At 38.4% G+C, this 23,705-nt stretch overlaps 1 protein-coding gene across 1 annotated transcript in view; it reads right to left on the bottom strand.

Annotated features, from left to right (window-relative positions):
* The window catches only part of Jakmip2 (janus kinase and microtubule interacting protein 2), a 162,441-nt gene that overhangs the window by 10,375 nt on the left and 128,361 nt on the right, over positions 1-23,705 (bottom strand). Inside the window, exons 8-16 of the mRNA XM_005381120.2 lie at positions 23,246-23,308; positions 20,422-20,520; positions 19,192-19,290; positions 17,195-17,248; positions 16,275-16,340; positions 13,682-13,750; positions 10,472-10,549; positions 8,364-8,567; positions 2,745-2,810 (exon numbers count right to left, since the gene is read on the bottom strand). Of these exons, the coding sequence (XP_005381177.1) occupies positions 2,745-2,810; positions 8,364-8,567; positions 10,472-10,549; positions 13,682-13,750; positions 16,275-16,340; positions 17,195-17,248; positions 19,192-19,290; positions 20,422-20,520; positions 23,246-23,308 (798 nt within the window). The remainder of the gene's footprint in view (positions 1-2,744; positions 2,811-8,363; positions 8,568-10,471; positions 10,550-13,681; positions 13,751-16,274; positions 16,341-17,194; positions 17,249-19,191; positions 19,291-20,421; positions 20,521-23,245; positions 23,309-23,705) is intronic.

The following is a 23,705-nucleotide window of genomic DNA, read 5'->3' as shown; positions in this document are numbered from 1 at the left end:
ATTTGGCTTATGTCAGTTTCACTAGCGAAGCCGATAACTGGGTGAAGAAGTGTGTGTTCTATAGCCCTGGGATATAACCGATGGTGTGCTAATTACGAAAGGCTCTGGGTCAGGTCAATTTTATAAAAGTGTTGCTCTCCTTCGTACTTGACTATTACAGAGTTCACAAGTTTACTGCTTACATTCCAGGAACTTTCCGTTGGATGAAGCATCTTTGAATAAGCTCTGTGTATGCTGTTCCTGTGTTTTGCATGCTATTTGCATTTTCCTTTATTACCACTGCTTACAATGTTCTTGCTTCACCATAGCCAAGTTCTGCAAACCAGTGACAAATATAGTGCAATGATTCGTGTATTGATGCCTATTCTATTATTCTGAAAAGCACAAACTTTGTTCTTTTGTCATTAATTCTTTGCAAATACTGCCATAGTAGGAGAAGCTAGAGAAAGAGGAAAAATGTAAAGCTGCCAATTATTTCATCTTTAATTAAATTCTTATCTCTGCAGCATGGTGGGCAGCTCATGACAATCGGGGTCAAACTAGCTGAACTTGGTCTTGATTTAGTAGTTTGGCTAGGTAATTTTAGGCAAGCTGTTTACTCTTTTTGATCCATTGCTTTATTATCTGTATTAAAAGGTTTCATAACGTGTGCTGTGTCTGTCCCATAGAATAGTTATAAGACTTGAATGAGATGATGGCAATGGCAATGCTTTGGACATGGTAAACTACTACACAGGGCTGAGACAACGTTGCTGGGTTAGTTGTTACCACCTGATGTATACTAGCTGTGGACAAGGAAATCAGCAACAAAGAATGAAAATTTCATTTACCTTGAGTAGGTGTTCAAGGATTCCCAAAGAAAGAATGAAGAGCGTCTCTGACATAAGTGATCTTTAGCTTTCACTAGGCTGGACTGAGAGTAGGAGTGAGGTCAAGCACATAGAATGTCCAGCTAAATCTCACATCTCTCTCCCAACTCTCTTCAGAAATCCACCAGTTTGTTTGCAGAGTGGCTTAGTTTACTATTTTATGTGCAATACAAACTGTAATAACTATAGAGCCTTGATTCTCCATTGAGCACATCCCTGAAACATCCCACATGTCTGGGAAGGTCAGACTTACAATGTGTTGAGTGAAAGGATTGTGAAAATGTTCACATTAAATTTTGACCATGAACATGACTTTAATTCTCCTTCCCCTAAAATTCTCATGGGTTCTATTTAGAAAAGGGCTGTAGTGGTACCATCAATAGTTGCACCACCTATTTTAAAAACCTCAATTGACTAGGGAGTGAATGGTATAACATTTCTGAGGCAGACAAGCCACGAGTTCGTTTTAGAATTTGTCCATGAACAGAGAGCCCGGCCAAAAGTAGGCCACTCACAAGTGTCAGAAAGGGAAGACATCAGGTGTGTCCTTGAATGACCAGGGAAGCTGGGAGCAACCCCTGCCTTCTGTGGACTTCCTGTCCATCACTGGAAAATTAAGCTCACTTCTTGGCTTATTGTACTTCACCTTTCCCTCATTTAATCATGTAGAGCTAAATAATCTACTTCTGAAATGAGGGAGATTCAAATTTATACTTTTGGAGAGGATGTATCCTGTAGGGGTGGAAAATTTTTTAATTGTATTTTTTAGTAGGACTTACAGTTTCTAGTGTTAGTTTCCTAATTTTCACATGAGATCTGATTTGACCCTCTTGTGATCCATGACGGGTGGGGTGGGTGCAAGCGTTGTCATTCCCATTTTATAGAAGTGGTTGAGACACACAGGTGCAGTCACTTACCAAGGTCAAATAGTATCTGAAGACACCTGGATTGGAACCTGGGTGTCTAGCAGCCTTGCTGCTAGATTCCACTAACTCCTTCTGACCTCACAGGTATGCACAGGTAACTATAGGTAAAGGTTATTTGAACCAAATTCTGACCATTGTCTCAGGAATGGCAGAGGGTTTGCTATTTTCTTCTTGTGTGCCATGGAAGATGTTGCAAAGAGCTGCATACATTTTTAGTATAGATATTCAGATCGCAACTTCTAGTCAGTGAGATTGGGATGCCAGAGAAAATCTCTCTGCTGTCCCTTCCGTGTTCCTAGGGGGATGATCCAAGCACCTCGGGCAGGACCATTCTTTATATGCAAGACTGTTAGCTCACAGCAGCTTGCTCAGCATCCCTACTTCAGCCCTGTCAGTTGCTTTTCCTGCCACACACTAATATCCAGTGCTTTCTTTACCAAGAGCTGTTTTTTCCTTCAAAAAAATGATTGGCTGGCTTGGAAGAGCAGTTTCTCTTGCAGACCCTTGGAATGTGACAAACTGTCATGTGTCAATGTAAGTTTCTGAACTTTTTGTTGGGGTGAAACCACAGCATAAGGATGAAGGAGGGCTTTATAAGTAATAATGGGAAAGATTTTTTTTAAGGGGTTAAAGATTTTTAAGAGAAAGGGCAAAGCACAATAACAAAACTTAGAGAAACTCCTGGAAAGGAAACAAAGATAAAGAAAGGGAAATTGAAAAAGGAAAATAATCACATAAAAGAATAAGAATCAACACAAAGGGTAAAAGTGTGAAGTCTGAGTCACTGACGGCTGAGCCTGGCACCTGGAGAGGCGAGTACCACATGCACTGTAGCTATACCTGCTTGGGCCAGGCCCACAGTAACACGGAAGGGAGAACACAGCCAATAAAATCAATATTGGTTTCTGACTAAGTGCAAAAGCAAACAGACACTGAATTTAACGCATACCTTTTCTTCTAAGTCCTTTATTTGTCTTTTCTGGATATCTGTTTTATCTTCCAAGTCACGGATTCTCTGAAGAAAGAAAACGAAAATGTGGAAGTGCTAGCAGGGGTTCAGTGGTACAGAGAAACTGTTCACCAAATCAAAACACATAAATTTCGTAAAAATAATGAATAGCTGGAAGTATGATAGAGTATGTTTCCATATCAGAAAGTTATTTTATATTTCAAAAATTACCCAGACTGGCGGTGGAACATTACTGCCCCTAATCATATTTTAAAATATTTAAAACCATATCCAGGAATCTGCAAGAATTCACTCCTCTTCCAGGAGAGAGGGGCAGATGCGACCCCAGCGGCGTCAGGCTGTTGGGGAAGGTGAGCGGCAGTGCGCTGCTGCGACACCACATTGTTGTTGAGAAAACAATAGGTTCCAGAACTAGGGAGCAGTGAGCAAGTTGTGTTCTTAACCCTTCGGATTGAGAGTTTTTGTGACGTATTAGTGCAGTAAAATTGTCAAAACTGATGTTTACAAACATAAACGATCCTATTGCTTTCTAAGTTTTCTTTTTAACTTTCTCACACCTATTTCAGGGCAGAATTTCCTCACAAACACGACTGACCAATTCTCATAAGAACATAATAGGGTTTTAAAAAATTCTCAGAAGGGGATTGATAAACCAGGGGAAAAATTATAACAAAAGTAGCACAAGTAACAGTAAAGACAAAAAAACCTCTAAGACTCTTTATACTTACCTGAGAACTGTGTCACCAGAGTCCACTAATTTAAATAGTATAGACTGCATAGCAACATTGATTATACAATTATTTTACAAGTAAAAGAAATCTCCACAATTACAGTTGGCAATTTAAAGGTTTGTGTATGTGTGTGTGTGTATATGTGTGTGTGTGTATATGTGTGTGTGTGTGTGTGTGTGTGTGTATGTTCATCTACATGGTCATACACTGCCAGCTTGTTATTTAATGACTCCTGTTGAGAAAAAACTAGAAAATAGAGGACTAGAACTTGAGAAGAAAAAATGGAAGCCAAATGGGGTGATAACACAGAGAGGTTTTTATAATGCAATGTAGAGAGAGAAAATGGAAACTAGAGCAGAGCACACTTGAACTAGGAAATTAGATCTTCTTTCTAAAACAGCAGTTCTCAGCTGAGGATGGTCCTCCTACTACGGCAAATCTGCATACTTTTAAAATAGTAATTTAAATTAGATAATTCAGTGACTGTTAATATATTCATAAATTTGTTTCCTCCCTTACTGCTAGCTAATGATCTGAACTTTTGTTATGGTCAAAAGTGAAGGTGTTTGCAACTGACATCTGATAGGTAGAGGCCACTAAATAACCTGGGATGCAAAGTCAGCACCACCCTTGCTCCAAAATAATAAATAATTATCTGGTCTAAAATGTCAGTTTGGAAGTGCTGAGCTTAAGAAAATGTACCCTAAATGAAAAGGGCTGAGGGCTTTGCAGGAGAGAGTGGGGGTGCTTTGGTCACAGTGAGATCATCAGAGTTGATCATGAAACGATAGGGCAGTGAGTTCTGGGAAGGTGCATGAGACAGAACTGTATATGGGTGATGTTTGTGCTGCTGTGCATTTCAGTGGCGTTGCCTGTGCTCCAAAGTAGAAGAGTAAACTCACTAGACACTTCTAACTTGAGTGTGCAACCACTTCCTGGATATGACTCCTGGATGTTGAGGTAAGAATTCTATTGAGAGAAGCATGAATATGGGAGATAAATGAAGAATTTTATTTAGCCATCAAGGCAATATTTATTGGATATTTCTTGCCACATTCAAGACTATGCTGAACACAATGGAGGACACAGATACCAGTTAGTTCTTGATCTCAAAAACTAGGAGATGCAGATGGGATGACGAAATTTAAAACACGGGGAATAACAAAATTAAGTAGAAAAGGTAGACAGTGGCAAGAGCCATGCACAAGTTTATCACCAATCTCCAATTCCTAGTACAGTGTTTGGCATGGAAAAACTGTTCACATATATTTGTTAAATGAATTAATTATGCTACACTGTATGATGCGGGCATGATTTCTTTTTGTTACCATTTCTTTTCTGTACAACACCACAGTAAACTTCATCCAACTCAAAACAGAACCCTGATCTTCAACTTCTCTTTATCTCTCCTGCTACCAAGTACAAGTCACTGTCATCCTTTACTAGGTCCTGTGAGATAGTTTGCTACCTGCTCTACCTGTCTTGTATCTTGTTCATGCTGAACCCATCCACAGCAGCCCACGAGAACTTTTTTTTTTTTTTTTGGTTTTTCTCTGGTACCGGGAACCGAACTCAGGACCTTGCGCTTGCCAGGCAGGCGCTTTTGCCGCTGAGCTAAATCCCCAGCCCCGAGAACTTTTAAAATGTGAAAATGACCACAACAGTTTGCTGAGTTTAAGAGGCTGAGGAAGGGAAAGAGAAAAAGTAAGCTGAATTGTGTTCATAATAAAACCAGGCTCTTGCAAGGGCCTACATGCTGTGGCCTTTACTAATCTCTCCACCTTTACTTCAATCAGCCTTATTCTGACTGAGTGCAGTCTTGCCACACTGGTCTTTTTTTTTTGGTCCCTTGAATGTGCTAAACTTATACTTGTCCTAGAAACTGATCTTTTCTCTATCTCCTGGAACATTTTCCAAAGCCTTTGTGTGGCTATTTCCTTGGATTTTAGATATCTTTGGAGAGGCCTCCTTGAGCAGCCAGTCTAAATGGCCAATTGTACTCCCAAATTCACATACTGATTGTATGATCTTCTTCCTAGCACTTATTGGCAATCTTAAAAGTTGCTGTGGTTATTGTTTACTTGTGCTGTGGCTTTGTTTCTTTCCATCTACAAGATAGATGAGAGGAGAAACTTTGCTGCCTTTTTTCCCCATCACAATTCCCAGCACCTGGCATCTAGCAGGCCCTCAGTGTAGAGTCACACATAAGCATACAAAAGGATATGAAAAACACATTTCCTACAGCATCGTGTGCTCCATTTTGTTAATCAGGGAAAGGACCTTGAAAAAGGTGGATTATTAACAAGGACTGGAAAAAATGGGAATATTAGAATAAATGCAGTGACAACTGAAGGTCATTTTAAGGGTAAGCAGTCATGCAGATAAGGATATGGAGGTGAAAAATCATGACCCAAGTGGGACCAGGACATTTCCACGAGTGGGGAAAAAAGTACGCACTGGAAACTGTCTCAAAATGGGTCTTGGGGAGAGAGGTAGCCAATTAATGAAGGATCTGAAGAGATCTGCACAGGATTTGACTCAAGTGGAAATTGAGACCAAGGGGGTTGTGAGCAAGAATGTAGTACTAGGAAAGGTGAGAAGAACCAAGGGCCATAAACGCTGTTGACTGAAGAGAAAAGAGAAGGAAGTCCTTCCCCATGTCACATGCACAGCCCTTTGAAAAGGACATTTATTAAGGTCTATTACAGTCAGTTTTCTGCATGATGGTCTCCTGTGTTTTGTGAAGGTTGGGTCCATGGGGAATTCTTTGTGTCTAGCATCGTACCTGGCACTAGGAAACACATTTAAGTATTTAAATGCATGGATAATGGAATTGGGTTACCTCAGAAGGCAACTGGCAGCAACTGGAAGCTGTTGCAAAAATGAAAGGTCTTGCACATGCCTGTGGTAACACATGTGAACAAAACCAACCAGCTGCACAAGTGCTGTGGGGGGAAATGCTGTTTGGATGTGGTGCTGCCTGAATTCTTGGAAATGATGGAGAAGAATCCAGTATTCCTAGCCTGAGCAATTTGGGATAAGGTCATTCTACTAACCAAAATAGGTAGGTTGGGAGAGAGAAGAAAAGCAAGAACAACAATGAATACTACTCTGAAATATTCAAGTAAAAACATCTAATAAATGGTTAGTGGTATACTGTAGATGTTAGACTCCATTGCATAATTGTATATGGTTAACATCTTCTACACTAAGTCTCTGAAATTAAATCAATGTTTAAAAAAGATGAAGAGTAAGAAAATAACCGGGCAAGGCAGATTTCTAATGAGTATTTGTTTCAGAAATAGAAAATGTCAGTGGAACTCTCCTAGGTTAGGAAATAACATGTGTCTATTTACTCGGGCTGGGTCACTTATACAAACTAATGCAATTCTTTAGGGAGTGAATGAAATACTTCAGTTTACTAGTTAAAGAGAGACTCAAATGGGACAAGAAGGATTTTTATCCTAAGTAAGCTTAGATGTCTACTACTATGTCTTACCAGTAAACACTTCTGTGGTTCCATGATATAACTTCCAATTTAAAAAAGAATTATGATATTGGAATACATGAAGTTTATGCAGAAAACACTTTTATTTCCTCATCAAAGGAAGGAATGTGTGAAGGAATACAATGTGGTAACAGAGTCTATTACTAAAGCCTTTAAAAACTTAGGTAATGTGTCAAAATTCAAACCTTCATGATGGACTCTGAATACATATTGATAGCAACATATATGTGCTTATCACCTTGGGGACAAATGACTTCAGAGTTTCCTGCTAATTTAGGTAAACAGACTAAAGATGTGCAGCCTCTTAGCTGTATCTGAGGAGGGGGTAGGTGTTAATTCTCATGAATTATTCTTATTGATGTCATAAAATAACTCCAGTTTCTTTTCTACTCAACTTGATCTCTGATATACAAGGGATTGTTACTTCATATATATTCCCAACTGTGTCTATATCACTTGCTTGTTACAGCTCTAAATACTGAGTACTACAACCCGGCACTTTCAGTTCTGGAATTCTCAATGAATCTGCTTTTTAAACAAGGGTTTTATCCCTCACTTGTTAAATTATAACATGAAGGAACAACTGGAATTAGGAATTTTGTTGGAAATTAGTACTGGATGCCTGTTTTGAATCTTACTAGTCTAGATAAATCATAGACACCACAGATGACTTAAGCTATGCATGGCAGTATTGTGTAATGGTTATACCTACCAATCTTGGGGTCAGACAGACCTGAGTCGTAATCCTAGCTCTGTTGTTTGCTATCTGTGTCATCTTAGGTAAATAACCTAAGAGTTCATCTCCAAAATTGGGACAGTAATAATACTTACCTCCTGGGGCTATTATGAAGATTAAATGAAAGGATGTAAACAGTTTAGTTTAGTTCCTGGCTTATAGCAAATGCCAGTTAGTATACAGCAGCTTCCAGACTTTGTTGCTGTTGCTGTTTGCTCTGGGAATAGAGAGAGGCCCTTGTTCTCTTTCACTCTGTTTAGATTATTTGATGAAGCTCAGTTATGGACTAGAATGAATAATAGGAAGGAATCACTACTTTCCCCGGGAGAGATAGTGACTTGCTTCCCGGCATAAGGAGTAGCTGGGCTCCATGACATTCAAAGGATATTTCACAACAAAGTAGTTCCAAGAATGATAGCACTGTGCAATGCTTCTGCAATGCCAATTTTCTGAAGATCGAATTTTTATGAAACTGTCCTCCTGTACTAAGTGACAGCAGAAAGCAACAGTTATTCGTTTTAGCCTTTAAAAAATCTCCATGCTTAAGCTCAATACCATCGCGTTAGTTCTACATCTCACTTGCTTAGTGCTAGCCTACATAGATGTAGGGGCTCAGTCCTCACCTGGTGGGCTTGCTGTAAGAGCTCCATTCTCTCCTGCAGAATCTGACAGTCATACTCTCTGCTCTTCCTCAGCATTTGCCGCCGTAACTTTTCTACTGCCGTCCTCAGCTCCTCTTGCTGTTTTTCACTTAATAATTCACCAAACTTGATAACAGTTTCTTGCTGCAGAGCATTGTACAAAGTAGCTTCTAGTTCCTGGATTCTCTGGCAAATAAAATTGGAAAAGTCTAACTTTGGAGCTGAGCATTGACGCATGGTGCTAGGAAGGCAGATGTGTAGCTGTATGTGGACATGGACGTAGTGCTTTAGTCTCTCCGATCTTAGCGACAGGAAGTACAAAAGCTTCTCCAACCCAACTCCCCCTCTAAACAGTCCCTTTCTGATAGCCCATAAGGGTCATACAGATAACACATGTGCTACTCTAGTGAGGGAAATCTGTTTTCTTTCCTGGTATCTTATCTATTTTATATACTTTCCATTTACAGAAAGCCCTTTGTTATGGTAACTATACCTCCTTCTATTCTTATATGTAACAGAGAATAAGTTTTGTTTCTCTTCCCCTTGAAAGCCCTTCAGGTATTTGAAAACATCTAACATGGTGACCCAACGTTTAGAAATAAGTGGTCTAAGTTGGAATAAAATACTTGAAATTGGAGATATATTTTCATCAACATAATGCCACCACTCTTTTACATAGTAATCTTTTGTACTTGAAGTTAGCTTTATGATCTCCATGTTTTATCTTGAAATAAAAATTGGGAAATATGATCCCAAGATGGCCCAGAGTCTTAGAATTGGTCAGTTTTCTAATACACTCAGATTTATGATTTTCCTAGCACAAACATTTCTCTGAGTCCTTTCTTTGATAGCTGCAGTGTTTACTACCTCTTGTATCTCAGTTTATTAAAAAATCTGCTTTAGATACAGTTGCAAAACCTATAGTCTTATTCCTTATAACTTTCACAAGAGTGACTGGACTTGCCCTGATATGGGATGCTTTCCTAGGTCTTGTCCTTCATGAGGCATGTCACAGTTTTTTAATGTTAATTATGGTTTTCTGAATGAGGACTCAATAGTTTCGGGAGCTACATAAACACCTAGTTTAATTCTACTATGTGTAGGTAGGAGAGACAAATGTGAAAGGGTAGGAGGTGAAGGAAAATCACTGGCTTCTTTATTCTCTAATTAGCACCAACTGTCATTATCTTTTTTCCTTGTCAAACAATGGCAGCATCCTGTATTCATTCTGTAGGAGGAAGACCGATTCATCTTTGTTACAAGCAGGGGATGTGTCCTTCTTTTCCCAAAAGTGACTCAAGCTGCTTCCAGGAAAGCATTATAAAAACCTCTGCTAGCCACTTCTTGGAATATTCCTCTAGTTTGTTCTTTTTCTCTCGATCCATGACTCTACTGATGGGGGCGGGGCACAAGGAGAGAAGAAATGTGAGCTCTAATCTAGTGTAAGGAATCTTGCAATATGAATTTGGTAGAGGGGAACAGATCAAATGTAATGTTCCATCAGCATAATCTTCTGCGGGAGAGAGAAAGGTGGAGTCTTTTTACCAGCACAGCCTGGCTCTTTGTGGCTGGATTGGGTAAAGGCTGCAGCATCTGGAGTGCAATCTACATAATACCTACTTACCAACTTGGGCAAAACTCATATTCTCTAAGCTTTACCTTCCTCATGTGCAAGAAAGAATAACAGTGATACCTACATCTCATAGGCATGTTATGGCACATAAATTAATTAAAAATATGCACAACAAATGTCAAATACATTGCTATTTTACCACTCTATTAGTCTTCCAAGTGACTCCATCAGATTGAATGTTTTCTTTAATCTACATTGTCATCCAATATGTACTTCATCTCAGTCTTACGTAACAACACATTTATTTTTTAAAAGACAAAGTATAATTGTGAAATACCTTAAGTATATTACAAAGAGAGATGAGGATGTTCTTGTTCTAAAAATTAGAACTACAAACCAGTGAATGAGCTACTTTCATGTCATGGCCTATTAAGTACATGACATGGCAAATTAAAGATGCTTCATGCCATAATACGTAAACATAAATATTCTGATTTCCATTGCTTGTTGTACCTACCATATATGCTTGGTCAAGAGCTTGTTTTCTGTAGTCTAGTTCTTCTTCCAAATATCCTTTTATTTTGCAGAATTGTTCCTATAGTAAAGGGCCATATCGATAGAGTCAGCTTAGTTAACCAGAAAGGGATATATCAATTGTATTGATTTATTGTTTTCCCTAATTCCAACAGATGACAAATCACTGGTATTTGTAAAGTCATAAATTTTTGCCTGTTAGGAAAGTAGTTTAACTTTCACAGTCTCAATGGGAATCTGAAAATCAATAGAAAGAAGCTTTATGAAAGACATAACAAAACTCCACACGGGCTGCCTTAAATAATCTTTATGCCAATCTGAAGGGATGTGATTAAGTATAGATTTTGACAAGATAAGTGTTAAATAATAGGTCTGTCTGTGTAGATATAGTCTGCCCTTTGTCTCTGCTGGTTCTGCATCTGGGGACTTAACCACCTATGAACAACAATATTTGCAAAAACAATCACATCTGTACTGAACATGTACAGAAATTTTGTTTTTATTGTTCCCTGTAAAATAAAGTGCAACAACTATTTACAAAGAATTAGGTGTTTAGTACGTCTTTTTTTTTTTTTTTTTTATCTTTTTGAGACAGGGTCTCACTCTGCAGTTTAGGCTGGCCTTAAGCTTACTGTGGTAGATGATGAATGTTAATTTTCTTCCCTACAGTAACCTTCTTATTATCTACATGTATCCCATCACAGTGTTTAGTACGTCTTTTTTTTTTTTTTTTTTTGGTACTGAGAGTCAAACTCAGGACCTTGTGCTTGCCAGGTAGGTACTTAGCCACTGAGCTATACACATCCCCAGCTCCCATCATTAGGTGTTATAAGTAATCTAGAGATGATTTAAAGTACACAAGAAGATGTATGTCAGTGATATGCAAACACCATGCCCTTTTTTACAGTGGACTTGCGCATTTGTGGATTTAGCTATCTGCAGGAAGTCCTGGAACCAATCTTCTGTGGACACCAAGAGATGTCTGTATGTTGTGATAGTACAATTTTGTGAGAATGATTTGACGTCTAACATAGCACCACTGTGCAATAAACACAACTAACTTGTTCAAATTCATCTGTGTAAAATTAGCAAACAAAGACAAATAACAATTTGAAGAGTAGGTGGTTATTCTGACCCCACTGCCGCTTGGAGAGTACTTGTTAGCCCTTACACAAAGCTGGCCTGAGCTGGGAGGCATAAATTTGACGTTTCCTGGCTTTTTTCAGTTTCTGTGTGTTTCTCATCTCGTGAGCCTCTTGTCATCAGCAAGTAAAAACTGTATCTTTATGTAGAACATAGTCCCTTGTGTAAGTCAATTATTTCTTTGGGTGTCACCTGAAGGAATCAGAACCTCTTCTAACCCTAGGGAAATGTCAGTTGTGCTGACTTTTGAGAGAATGTGCAGTAATCTTGCCGTTGATTTTCCTGATTCCTTTGGGTTCCTGATCACCCCTGACTAGAACAATGCCTAGTCCAAGCTGATTGACATACTAACATTTGTGCATTTAAACAGGTTTCAGGGGTAAATCTGAATACAAACTGTTTTTGTTACTTGTTTTGACTGATGTTTTGGTAAAATGTGAATCCTGTACAAAATACAAAGATTTATAAATTGTGTCATGCCATAAAAATACAAGTTTCTGTTCTTATTATAATATTCTTTCACCTGATAGGAATCAAATACATGGTTTTTCTAAACAGTAGTAATAATATTTACAAAGTCTTGTTATAACATGCTACACATTACTGCAAGTTAAGAATAAGTTTTGCACTTGGGGGTCTAATTTTTATTTTTATTTATTTATTTTTTTTTGTTTTTTTCTCCAGTACCGGGAACCGAACTCACGACCTTGCGCTTGTCAGGCAGGCGCTTTGCCGCTGAGCTAAATCCCCAGCCCCGGGGGTCTAATTTTTAAAAGTGTGTTAAAGCATCTACAACATAAAATTTATTACTGTACCAATTATCATGTGTGCAATTCAGCAATGTGAGGCCTCTCATATTGTTATGCAATCACTCTCCAGAAGTTTTTCATCTTGCCAAACTAAAACTTCTTCCATTAAGCAACTCTATTTTTTTTTCTCTTGGCCTTTGATAAGCACAGTCTACTTTCTGTTCATGAGTTTCACTACTCTAGGACCTCACATGAGTGTAATTATATAGCATTTATCTTTTTGTGACCAGTTGATTTCACTTACACAGTGTTATCAGAGTTCATACCTCTTAGCTTGTGTCAGAATTTTCCTTTGTTTTTCCACTTTTTTTGTTTTTTGTGGTTCTGGGGATTGAACCCAAGGTCTTTGCACTGAAGCTATGTTCCCAACCCTCTTTTAGTTTTTATTTTGAAACAGTGTTTTGCTATGTTAATAAGTTGCCTGGGCTAGGCTCAAACTTGTGATCTTCCTGCATCAACCTCAAAGAGTGCTGGGATTACAAGTGGATACCGCCATGTCTAGCTGTCTTTCCTTTTTTTGGCTGGACTATATGAGAAAACATGCTTCATTTTGTTTATTCATTCACTCAGCAATTGTCATTTTGGTTAATGCAACCTTTTGGCTATTGGGAATAATGCCACTATGAGCATGGGTATACAAATACCTCTTCTGGACCCTGTTTTCAAATCTTTTGGATAGATAAGATCTGATCAAAATATATAGGAAATATTTAAATTAAAAATAATTTATTACAGTAAAAGACACATTAATCCTAAACCCCTCAAAACACTCCCCTTGCTGTGAATGCGCTTATCCCATCATTCTCATCACTTTCTGAAGCAGTTCTGGAAAGTCTTTTCTCAGTAACAGCCACCAAAGTGGTTTGGGGACTTTTAAAATCATCCTCTATTTCTTACATCTTCTGTTTCTATTATATGTACCAAGTATATGTACTAGAAGGGTTATCCAGTCTAAGAAAAAAATCCATTTAATTCAATCTTATCCAGCTGAAGTTTTGGAAATAGGACCAAACACACCATACTTATTTGGAAGGCTACCGTTTGAAATTGCTGGATATGTCTCAAATTTTAAATAGTGTATCTAAACACAATTTGAAAACATGTGATGCCTCTCTGTACACAAACTAATAGAAAGATCACAAACTCTTTCGTGCTGGGTAAAGCTAACAGAGGCAACCTTCATTTCCCATTGGCCGTGCGCAGGCTCTTTAATTGTTATGCGTCCTTGTCTTTGTACTCACCATGTCACTTTCCAATTCCATCATTTTCTGGTGCAGGGCGGCCTCTGCTCCTTCAATCTGCTGGATCCACTAGGGGGTTGGAAGACAAAAGAGTGTGATGCATTTGTTTGATGCAGTATACACACTGTGGGCTGTTCACCTAGGTGCCTGGGGTCCTCCCCTTACCCCTCAGGAGGCAGGCTAAAAACTTTTGTGAAAACCTGATGTGCTTTTATCCCTTAGTCCAGACCCAAGGCTATATATAGCCTCCCATGCACCATTCATTCAACAAGCGCATGCCTTGACATCTATCGCATATAGGCCGCTGAGCTAGGCTTTGGGGCTATGATGGTGAACAGGACCAAGGTTTTTGTTCCCACTAGAGGACACACAGGAGGTTTTCTTGGAAATGACAGTTGCATTGAGGTCTGCAGAAAAAGAGATGTTTTGAAAAAAAGGGGAGGAAGTTCCAAGCAGAAGGGACTCCACTACTGTCAATAGCTCCAGGTTGGAGGGAACAAAGGGAACAAAAGTAATTTTTCAGCTTATAAAACTGATTATAGCAAAAGAGTAATTAAGACTTCCACACACTTACTTATGATGCCTCATTGGCTCCCTGAGGTATAAGCTGACATTTAACATGACAGAGATCCAATATAATAACTTGTTCTATTAAGCCATATATGCGGTAGGAACATCCTGTATTATTCAAAGTCTAAACAATTCCTGTGGTTTATGGGTGCTGACATGAGTATTGTACAGCACAATATTTTTTTTTTTTTTTTTTTTTTTTTTTGTTTTTTCTCCGGTACCAGGAACTGAACTCACGACCTTGCGCTTGCCAGGCAGGCGCTTTTGCCGCTGAGCTAAATCCCCAGCCCCTGTACAGCACAATATTGTATTCTGAGTATTGAAGAAGTTGAGAATGCCTGGTGCATTGTGTTTGCTTTACTGGAATAGTGTTTTGTGAACACTCACAAATTCACTCACTTCTTCAACACACACTTGCCAGTCACCTATTTTATGTGCTCTTCTGACTGAAAGTTAGGAGAAAAGAAGGGAGAGAAAATAGATGCCACATTCACCCTCATGGGGCTTAGTGTCTAGTGGGAAGTAGAGAGGAGGTGCAACAAGAGCAGTGTCCCTTTGCAATACAATTGGTAAAATTCAGGGAGCAGATACACAGGTCACTGTGGGAACATACAGCTAGAAACCTAATTGGGCTTGGGTGAGCAGGAAGGCTTCTCCATGTATAGGGAAGTCTAATAATTAAGACCTAGCCAGGCCAAGGCAGAAAGAGAAAACAGGGACATTAGCTAGGTAAACAGAACAGGGTAAATGATCAGTGGATGAAGACAGAGAGAGGTGGAGAGGATAGAGGATAGAGATGATAAGAGACAGAGATGGAGAGGTAGAGGTAGAGGTAGAGACACGGACAGAGACAGAGACAGAGGGTACAAGGAGAGAGAACGACAGAGAGAAGAGGGAGGCAACGCTGGAGAACTAGGTAAGGACCAAATCCCAGGGGGCCCTCTTGTCAGGTTCTGGATTCTGGACCTTCTATTGGGACAGCATGGTGCTATGCGTCTTCTGGGAGAGGAAAGGTCATCAAGGCTGTAATGAAATGGTGAGGGAAGAGGGCTTTTGAAGAGCATATCCCAGCTTTCATACCATTTCATGCATAAATACTTTAATATGCATTTGTAACAAAAAAGCCCTTTCTTAAAAAATACAGACGTGGGGCCATGGTAATGTGATGCTCTGCAGAACTAACACTAATTTCCTTTGTCATCTGGTATCTGGTTGCCAATGGACAGCAAAATTTGTTTAAAACACACTTGCTTTACTAAAATCAGGATATAAAAGATCATTTCAAGATTTTAAAGTATTATTTTATTTTATAATAACACTTTTTGTCCTCCTTTTTCCCTTATGTCCTTATTTTGAGTAAAATAACTGTGATTTGACTTGTAGAATTCCCTCGTTTCAGACTGGAGAAGGTTGGTTACTTGATCATTATTTCATTTAATTGGCAACAAGGCTTTTAGGTGTTTTATAAGAAGTACCGTTCCCACCGTATCCAAATATGCCCACATGACTCTCAGCTCTGCTCATCACCCTATGGTGTTCCTCTTCTCTCTGCTCCACCATTTCCCAGGTTTAGACACAAGGGGGCAGACCACACTAGTGTTGCTTTTCCTCCTCACAGTTTCTGTGCCAGGCTTTCAGAATGAGACTACAGACACCCAACACCAAGTTACAAAATCAGTGGGGAACAATAGGTGTGTACACATACAAGGAAAGTCTGTGGAGGGTGATGCTACAGTGTATCAGTTTACCCAGCATGGAGGCGTTGATGAAATAATGTACTCCAGAAGGTTTCTCACTCCCTAAGAAGGATACACTTTTGTAAGGGCAGTAAAAATTATCCATTACAAATCAGTGAGTAAAATTTTCTTTGGGATATCCTCATTCTGCCTGGATTGTATCACATTTATCACACATTCTATAATGAAGAATTGTGTGCAAAAGAGATGCTCTTCATACCCTATGTTGTTCTGTAAATGTTAGGCCAGACATGGAGAAGATTTGGAAAGCTAGAATGACTCATTACCTTCTCTGCTAGGGACAGCACAGTGCTGGCCTGAATTATGGCCACTTGTTCTTCATTTCTTAAATTCTGTGAAAAATAAATAAGAAAGGTATTGAGATGAACATAGGTATGATATTTATGCTATTGAAAACAATCACTGCCACCAAGAACTACTATGTATGCATGCGTGGAACCTTAACAAATTCCTATGGTTTAGGAAAACTCCCTAATACAGAGTGAATTCAAACACCCAAAAGAGGCATATTAAATGTTCTTTTTAATCTCTCCCTAATACCGGTTTGATTTTTGTTACTGTAAGCATAGTTTTTAGACAATTATAGTATTTTAAAAATTAAATAAAGAACAGTCTCTTCATAGCAGTTTTGATGTGATTTCATTGATATTCTTCCCTCCTTTGATAAATTTTCAAGGAGAAAAAATAGTGACTTCTTTAACTTACATGTGCTCCTCATCTTGTATCACTATGAATGACCCTCGCATTGAATTAATATGCCTTGACCCTGTCTAGAAGGAGCTTTTAGAAAGAAAAAGGATAATAGCTTTCTGGCCCATTTTTATAAAGCTGAAACAACCCTAGCATTTAGCAGCATTTGCAGTTGCCTGATTGATTAATTTTATATTCAATGCCTCTAGGCAACAGTCAGCTGGAAATTAGTTTTAATCACTGCAGATGTGGTCGGTATTCAAACTGGAGACTTACTCATGAGAAGCACTTCACCAAGTCCCATTTCTGTTACTGCCCTTTAGAGATCTCTGGCCAGGTTGTTTCACAAAGCATAGATTCTCTCCAGGCAGCTATGTCTTTAAGTGAACATAGCATCTCAGTTGCTATTATTTTATATATGATATGCTAGGAAGTATTTTTTATCCTTATTAGGCAAATTTATATCTTTACCATCCCCATATTTTATCATACTTACCCCGTTATCACCCAAGATATCTAGCTGCTTTATGAGATCAGGGATGTTCACATCCTGCAAAATCAAGGAAGAGCATTCAAACCAAAGACACACACATAGCCTCATATTTCACCAGTGCCAGAATGCTGGGTTAAAGGAGCGGTTTCAGGGACTGTATTTTTGTGGGTTCCTTTTCATTGAGGACAAATGGCTTTCAGTTTTTTCTTACAAATTGTGTGATCTTTGGAAAGCTTTCCTAATTTTCTCAGATACAAATGGAGGTAATAACACCTATTTCATAGGCTGATGTGGAGGATAAAGAGACTGCATGAATGTGTATAGCATGCAGGAAGGACTGAGAAAACGGAGGTTAACTTTTTACCTTCTAATTGCTATTTTTTTACCAGTTATAAAAGATTTTAGGCATAAAGAAAAGTAATATAAAGTCACAGTCAATGTCTTTTTAATTAGAGGAATACTAGTCTGGTTGAATTTCATCTGTCATGTAGAAAAATAGTAGATATCCATTGTTTCAGATAGCATGAATTTCTTCCTATGGGAAACAGCTTGTTTTTATTCTAGTCCTGGACTGTTTAAAGGAGTGTCACATCATTAAAAACAGTTCTCTTGGGGGCTGGGGATTTAGCTCAGTGGCAAAGCGCCTGCCTGGCAAGTGCAAGGTCGTGAGTTCAATTCCCGGTACCAGAAGAAAAACTACAAAAACAAAAACAAAACAAAAACAAAAACAAAAACAAAACCAGTTCTCTTGAATATAAGTTATATCCACTGGATTAGGTTGTTTGATGTGTTTAAGAATTAAAAATCTAAGGAAAAGGCAAATACCATTGCTTTTTATTTAATCAATATTGAATAAAAATTGCTTTGATTTATAAATTTTCACATAGCCACAGAATTTTAGACACCATAAAACTTGTTTTGGATGAGAGAAGAAAGTACATTTTTACTATTTAATTTCTTGTCCACTTTTTAAACTTCATTAGTGCCACTTCCTCCTGATACTAAGGTGCAAACAGCAGTATTAGCAGAGCCTTCCACCAAGAAAGAGAAAATCTAGGTCTATTTCATAGCTAGGGAGCAGCCACGGGAGCAGGTGTATCCGGCAGCTCAGAGTGGGACTAGGAATGGCCATGCAGAAGGTAAAGGAGAGACCAGGAATAGCAGAGGCATCTCATCTGGGAGAAAGATTCACAACAGGATTGCATTCCATTGGAGGGTAATGAATTTTCTGGGAAACAGCCACTTCAATCCAATCTCAGTATTTAAAAAATATTCCAGTAGCACTAGAGATAGAATGAAGTATTACCTAACAATCAACAAGTTAAGCCCTAAGCCCTCTCAAAAGGGCAAAAAAAAAAACAAACAAAAAAACCAAAAAAAAAAACCATATCAAAAGTGATAATGAAATAGATGAGTTTGAAGGTCTTTTCTAACTCTGAAATATGATGATAACAAATTCCACAGTTCAGTTCCAAAGTTAAAACAGAAAATCAGCATGTTTTTAATCTGGCAACCTGAAATGTGCCTCTGCCTTTATTTCATATTTCCCCTAGATAATTAAGGCTAATTATATTAATATGTATATTGATCCTTACCTTTTTTGTGGTGCTGGATTCAACTCAAGGCCTATCCATGAGCTGTATCCCCAGCTTTTTTATTTTTATGCTTTTGCTAAGTTGTTCAGTTGCCCGGTCTAAGCTCAAACTTTGATCCTCCTACCTCTCTCTTCCAGAGTACTGGGAGTACAGTGTGTGCGACCTGGATGTAATGCTTTTCATTACTGTGTTCTAAATGATTATGGCTTCTGAATTCTTTGCTATTACCATTCATTTATTTTATATCTACAGATTTTCCAACCAATGGGACTATTTTCATTTCCTATATCATTTGTATCAAATGACATCCAGTGGCTGAAAGACAAAAAGTTATGGGCATATTTCCCCTTTGATGACCCCATTTTTCTAATTTCTACAAACATAAAAGATCCAATGTCTGCCTACCTTGACACCTTCTTTCATACAGTAGATCTGTAGAGCACTCACACCATCTGAGAATGGGTGAATTTGTAGATTAAATGGAGGGGACCGCCTCTCTCTCTCCTTGAAATACAGTGAAGAATATATGAGAATTAAAAAAAAAAACCATTAAATGCTAAACTAGTTCTCTTTTTATGCTATTTCTGAAGTTTATCAATATGTCTTTAAACACAAGGTGTTCATGCTTAAATTTAATGGGAAAAAAACCTGACTAGTTAACTACAAAGTATGGAAGAAAAATTATAGTGTCATCTATTCTTGCAGATTTTTTGATCAGGGCAATACAGGAAGTGCTGTTCCAATTTAAACTACATGAATATTTAGAACTTTCAGATATCACGGAGTAGCTCTGCCCTGAGGTTTTATGGTAGCAAACAGCCTTTTGCATACTTAATCCACTCAATCTTTATGAGCAAGATATGTAGGCTGCAGAAAATGAGTTACTCTTCTTCACAGAAATATAGCAGCTGCTAACTTTTTATCCAAATCAAATTTGAAATAATCTCCAGCAGAAACCACTGGCAAAATGACAGAAAGATTGAATGGAAATTTTTCTTCTACTTTTGTGTATTAGTGTACATTCAGCCAGATCCATAGTCATATTCTACATGATAAAATTGAAATCTGATTTTATTTATATGTTTTATTTAATAAGCAAAACCCCAAAACAAATGCTTAAGATTTGGTCCAATTAATCAATTATTTCCTAAGATAAGCTACATTACTTCTTAGCCTTCTTTTGCATAATTGCATTATGGGCTACATGGTTTACTTACAAATTCAAATTTAACTGTAAAATAGTTTCATTTAGCACATTTTGAAATGTAATCCTTGAAATAAAATTTCAGTGAATCAAAATTCAATGAAAGATGGACATTATTTACAATCAATGAAATAATGATAAAGTTTGAATCTATTAGTTATTTAAAGATGATTCATCAGACTCCTGTATAAGGACACTGCCTGTAAGGAACATGGTCTGAACAGACACTTCTGAAGTCCTCAGTGTCTCACCACTCACTAATCAAGAGACTTGGGTGACTATTTGCTCTCCCTCAGCTGCCTCAGCAAAAAAAATCTTGACAGACTTCACAAAACAATAGGAATCTGAAATGCCTACTTTAGCCCCTGGCTCCTAATGAGCTCGGTGCATGTTTTGAATGTTTACTTTTACTCTGGTCATTATTTCCTTACTTCTAGCTCTAGGTTTCGAAACTCCAGCAGCTCATTCTGGTCTCTGGCATCCTGCAGTTCCTGTTGGAGCCGGTGATTTTCTGCCTCCTGTTTTTCTATCTAATAAAGTAAATCCTAAAGTTAGATGAGCATTGCACAAAGCAAGTACAATTTTCAAAGCAAGCATGGACCGATGTTCATCTACCCAGTGAATGAACCATGACAGAATTCCCAAATAGATGTGAATAAAACGAGTCTCTGGCTTTTCTTCTGGTTACAGTTCAGCTGAATGTTTTGAGTCAGTGAGAAAAATGCAGGCTATCTGGCTGTTTCTACATAAAGTCTAGGTCTCTGGTGAATAGTGAATGTGAGATATTCACATACCTGTGTGGTGGGTCAGACACAGTATACTAGAACCTGACTGAAAGATATATGTGAAAGGGACCGACATGCCTCATTTCTGGAGTTACCGTCTGTCAGATAAATATTTCCTTATTATTAATTGACAGTTTATAATTGTATAGGTTTATAGGGTACAAAATGATGTTATAATTTGTAAATGTGTGATATGATTACATTTTATCAATTAATGTGTCATCACCTCCAATACTCGACTTTTTGTGGTGATAACTTCTGACATTTACTGTCTTAGAAATTTTTAAGTGCACAATAATTTTTTAAAAACAGCTGTTACATAAAATTTTGTGGAATTCCAATTATCTATAGCATAAAGCCAAACTCCTTAATACGGAAATGAAAAACCTTAATTATTTAGTTACCACCTAGCTTTCCAATTTCAAGTGTTACAGTGGCTTCCTCTACACACTCACTTGTGATTATACCCAGTAGGATTTAGCAACCCCATCTATCTTACAAACTGATTGTTCAAGGAGCCGTCTCTCACCATCTCGCTGAAAGGGCTCCCCACTTCCCTTTCTACACAGGAAATCCTACACTTCTTTGAGTGCTAGGGTCTAACGTCTATCAGAGCTTTTCCTGGTCCACCCATTCTCAACTGACAGCTATTCCTTCTATTTCCCTGGGGACTGGTCATATAGGACCTTTGGTACAATCCCACAAAGCAGAAATGAGTTAGCTGTGTCTAAATGTGCTTCCCTCTGTGGACAAAGTCTATTTCCGAGTCATCTTTGGATTTAGGGGATCATACAGTCTTCACCAACTGCAATAGGTTTTCAGTAGATATGTGGATGGGTGTTCTGTGCAATGACTATTTAATATTTGAATTCAGAAACACAAATGGAGACACTTTTTTTAAATTGATAGGATGGATTTTATTTCCACAACCAAAAAATTTAGGTAAAATATTTAGCTTCAGTGTCACTTTTGCTTTCTGTTTACTCATAAGAGACTAAAGCTCAAAAATTTCCCTTTTGTACAAAAAAAAGTCAGATAGAAGACCTCCTGGGAATCATTTCTTATGAAAGAGAAATATAATAACTTTTGTTACCAGACATCTAAGGTTGATAAGAAAACAGGATATACAGTAAAAAGTTATATGACATTAATTAATGTAACTGACTCAATATTTTTTACTCTAGTTACTTGTGGAATGAACTTTCCTAAGATTGTAGAAGCTGATGAAAATTGTAAAAGAAAATCTACTTTCTAGAATCTTGTATTAGATTGATGAGTGGGTACTTGAGGAGATTGCTGCTTCTAGGGGTTTTAATTCACAGACCGGGACCAAGGCCAACAATTTTCTTTATAAGGAACTGTAATCATCTTCGGAGCACCAGTCCTCAACTTTGGACACTTAGCCACCTCTGCACCTCAGCTTTGTCTCACGCACTGTAAGGAGTAAGACAGGAAGTCAACCTTGCCAGGCTAGAGGGGAGAGGGAACATGCAAAGCCGTCCCTACCTCTTCTAGCTGCCCAGGCCAGTGTGGCTGATTTTCGTTACTTGTCAAGCATAGAAAATATTGGCAGAAACAACCCCAAAATAATTTGGACTAACCTACAGAATCATTTCCATTACTGAACTGGGCTTTCAAATTCTCTGTCAAGGAAATTATAAGATGATTTTGTTCGCTTCTGCTGGATTTGTAGAAGTTACACACTGATGAAAAAGCCAACTGAACCTAAAATGTTCTCTTATATTTATGCACCACCAAACGTCTATGTTTAGACAGCCAAAATTGATTGTATCTATTGGGCCTAAATTATGCTTTTCTATCTTGATTTGTTGATTAATTTTCTAGACCTTCTATTTTGCAGTTTGGATCCATTGAAAAGAAAATTTCTTCTTCTTTTTTTTTTTTTTTTTTTTTTCCTCGGGTACCGGGAACCGAACTCACGACCTTGCGCTTGCCAGGCAGGCACTTTGCCACTGAGCTAAATCCCCAGCCCCAGAAAATTTCTTTAAAAAGTAATAAAAACAGCTCAGCTTAGAAAAACGACTACAGTGTGAATAGTCTGCTAAATTGAACATCATCTTAGAGTCATATTCTTTCACTTCTTGCACAAAATAATATTTGTACTTTTTTTTGTAGGTGAACAACCACACAGGATGTGTGCATGTGCATGTGGGTGAATATATATATGTGTACAGTACATATATATATATGGTTAACAAATCAGTGGGTCTCAAGGATCACATCCTTTCAAGTCTACACAAGGCACAACGCGGAGCCATGCACACATGCCACTTAACCGATGGTGATGGTGGTGACAGGGATGCGGTTGAGCACTCAGCAAAGGACAGAGCAGCATGGGAAAAGCCTCCCCTTCCCTGGCCCCTGTGCCACTCCTGAGAGCATCCCCTGCTGCTCCTGGATTGCTCAGCGTTTTCTCCTCTGCCCCACTAGGGTGTTGTGCCCAACATACCTTTTCTAAAAGCTCCTGGTTTCTCTTAATGAAAAGCTGCTTATCTTCTACCCAGTGTGAATCCTGTTTGACAAAGAATATTGTGCAGTCAGCATTTCAGAGTGGCATGAAAGAGCATGTGTCCTCAAACCGTTTGGCCAGAGCTCTCTTCTTTCCAGCGATTTGTTTGCCTGCCAAGGACTGATAAATGACACCCACCCATGCCAGCAATTTCTTTGAAACTGTTGGGGCTGAAGGTGCCAGCAAGATTTCACCCGTTTCCATTGTCACTTGCTACCTTTTGAGTCTGAATAATCCAGGACCAGCCTTCTGGGGACTCAGAAGTGACCACACAGGCAAAAAGTGAAAAGGGTCAGAATGCACACAGGCTGGATACATATGAATGGAAAACATTAAAATGCAGAACCATAAATGTAGCATAGAGGCAAAGAGTGCAGCTGGGGTGGGGGGTGTGGTCCTT

The sequence above is a fragment of the Chinchilla lanigera genome, unplaced genomic scaffold, assembly GCF_000276665.1.
Source record: "Chinchilla lanigera isolate Chin_1 unplaced genomic scaffold, ChiLan1.0 scaffold00014, whole genome shotgun sequence".
Classification (NCBI taxonomy): Eukaryota; Metazoa; Chordata; class Mammalia; order Rodentia; family Chinchillidae; genus Chinchilla; species Chinchilla lanigera.
The sequence above is the reverse complement of the archived record's forward strand: the minus strand, read 5'-3'. Positions and strand labels throughout refer to the sequence as shown.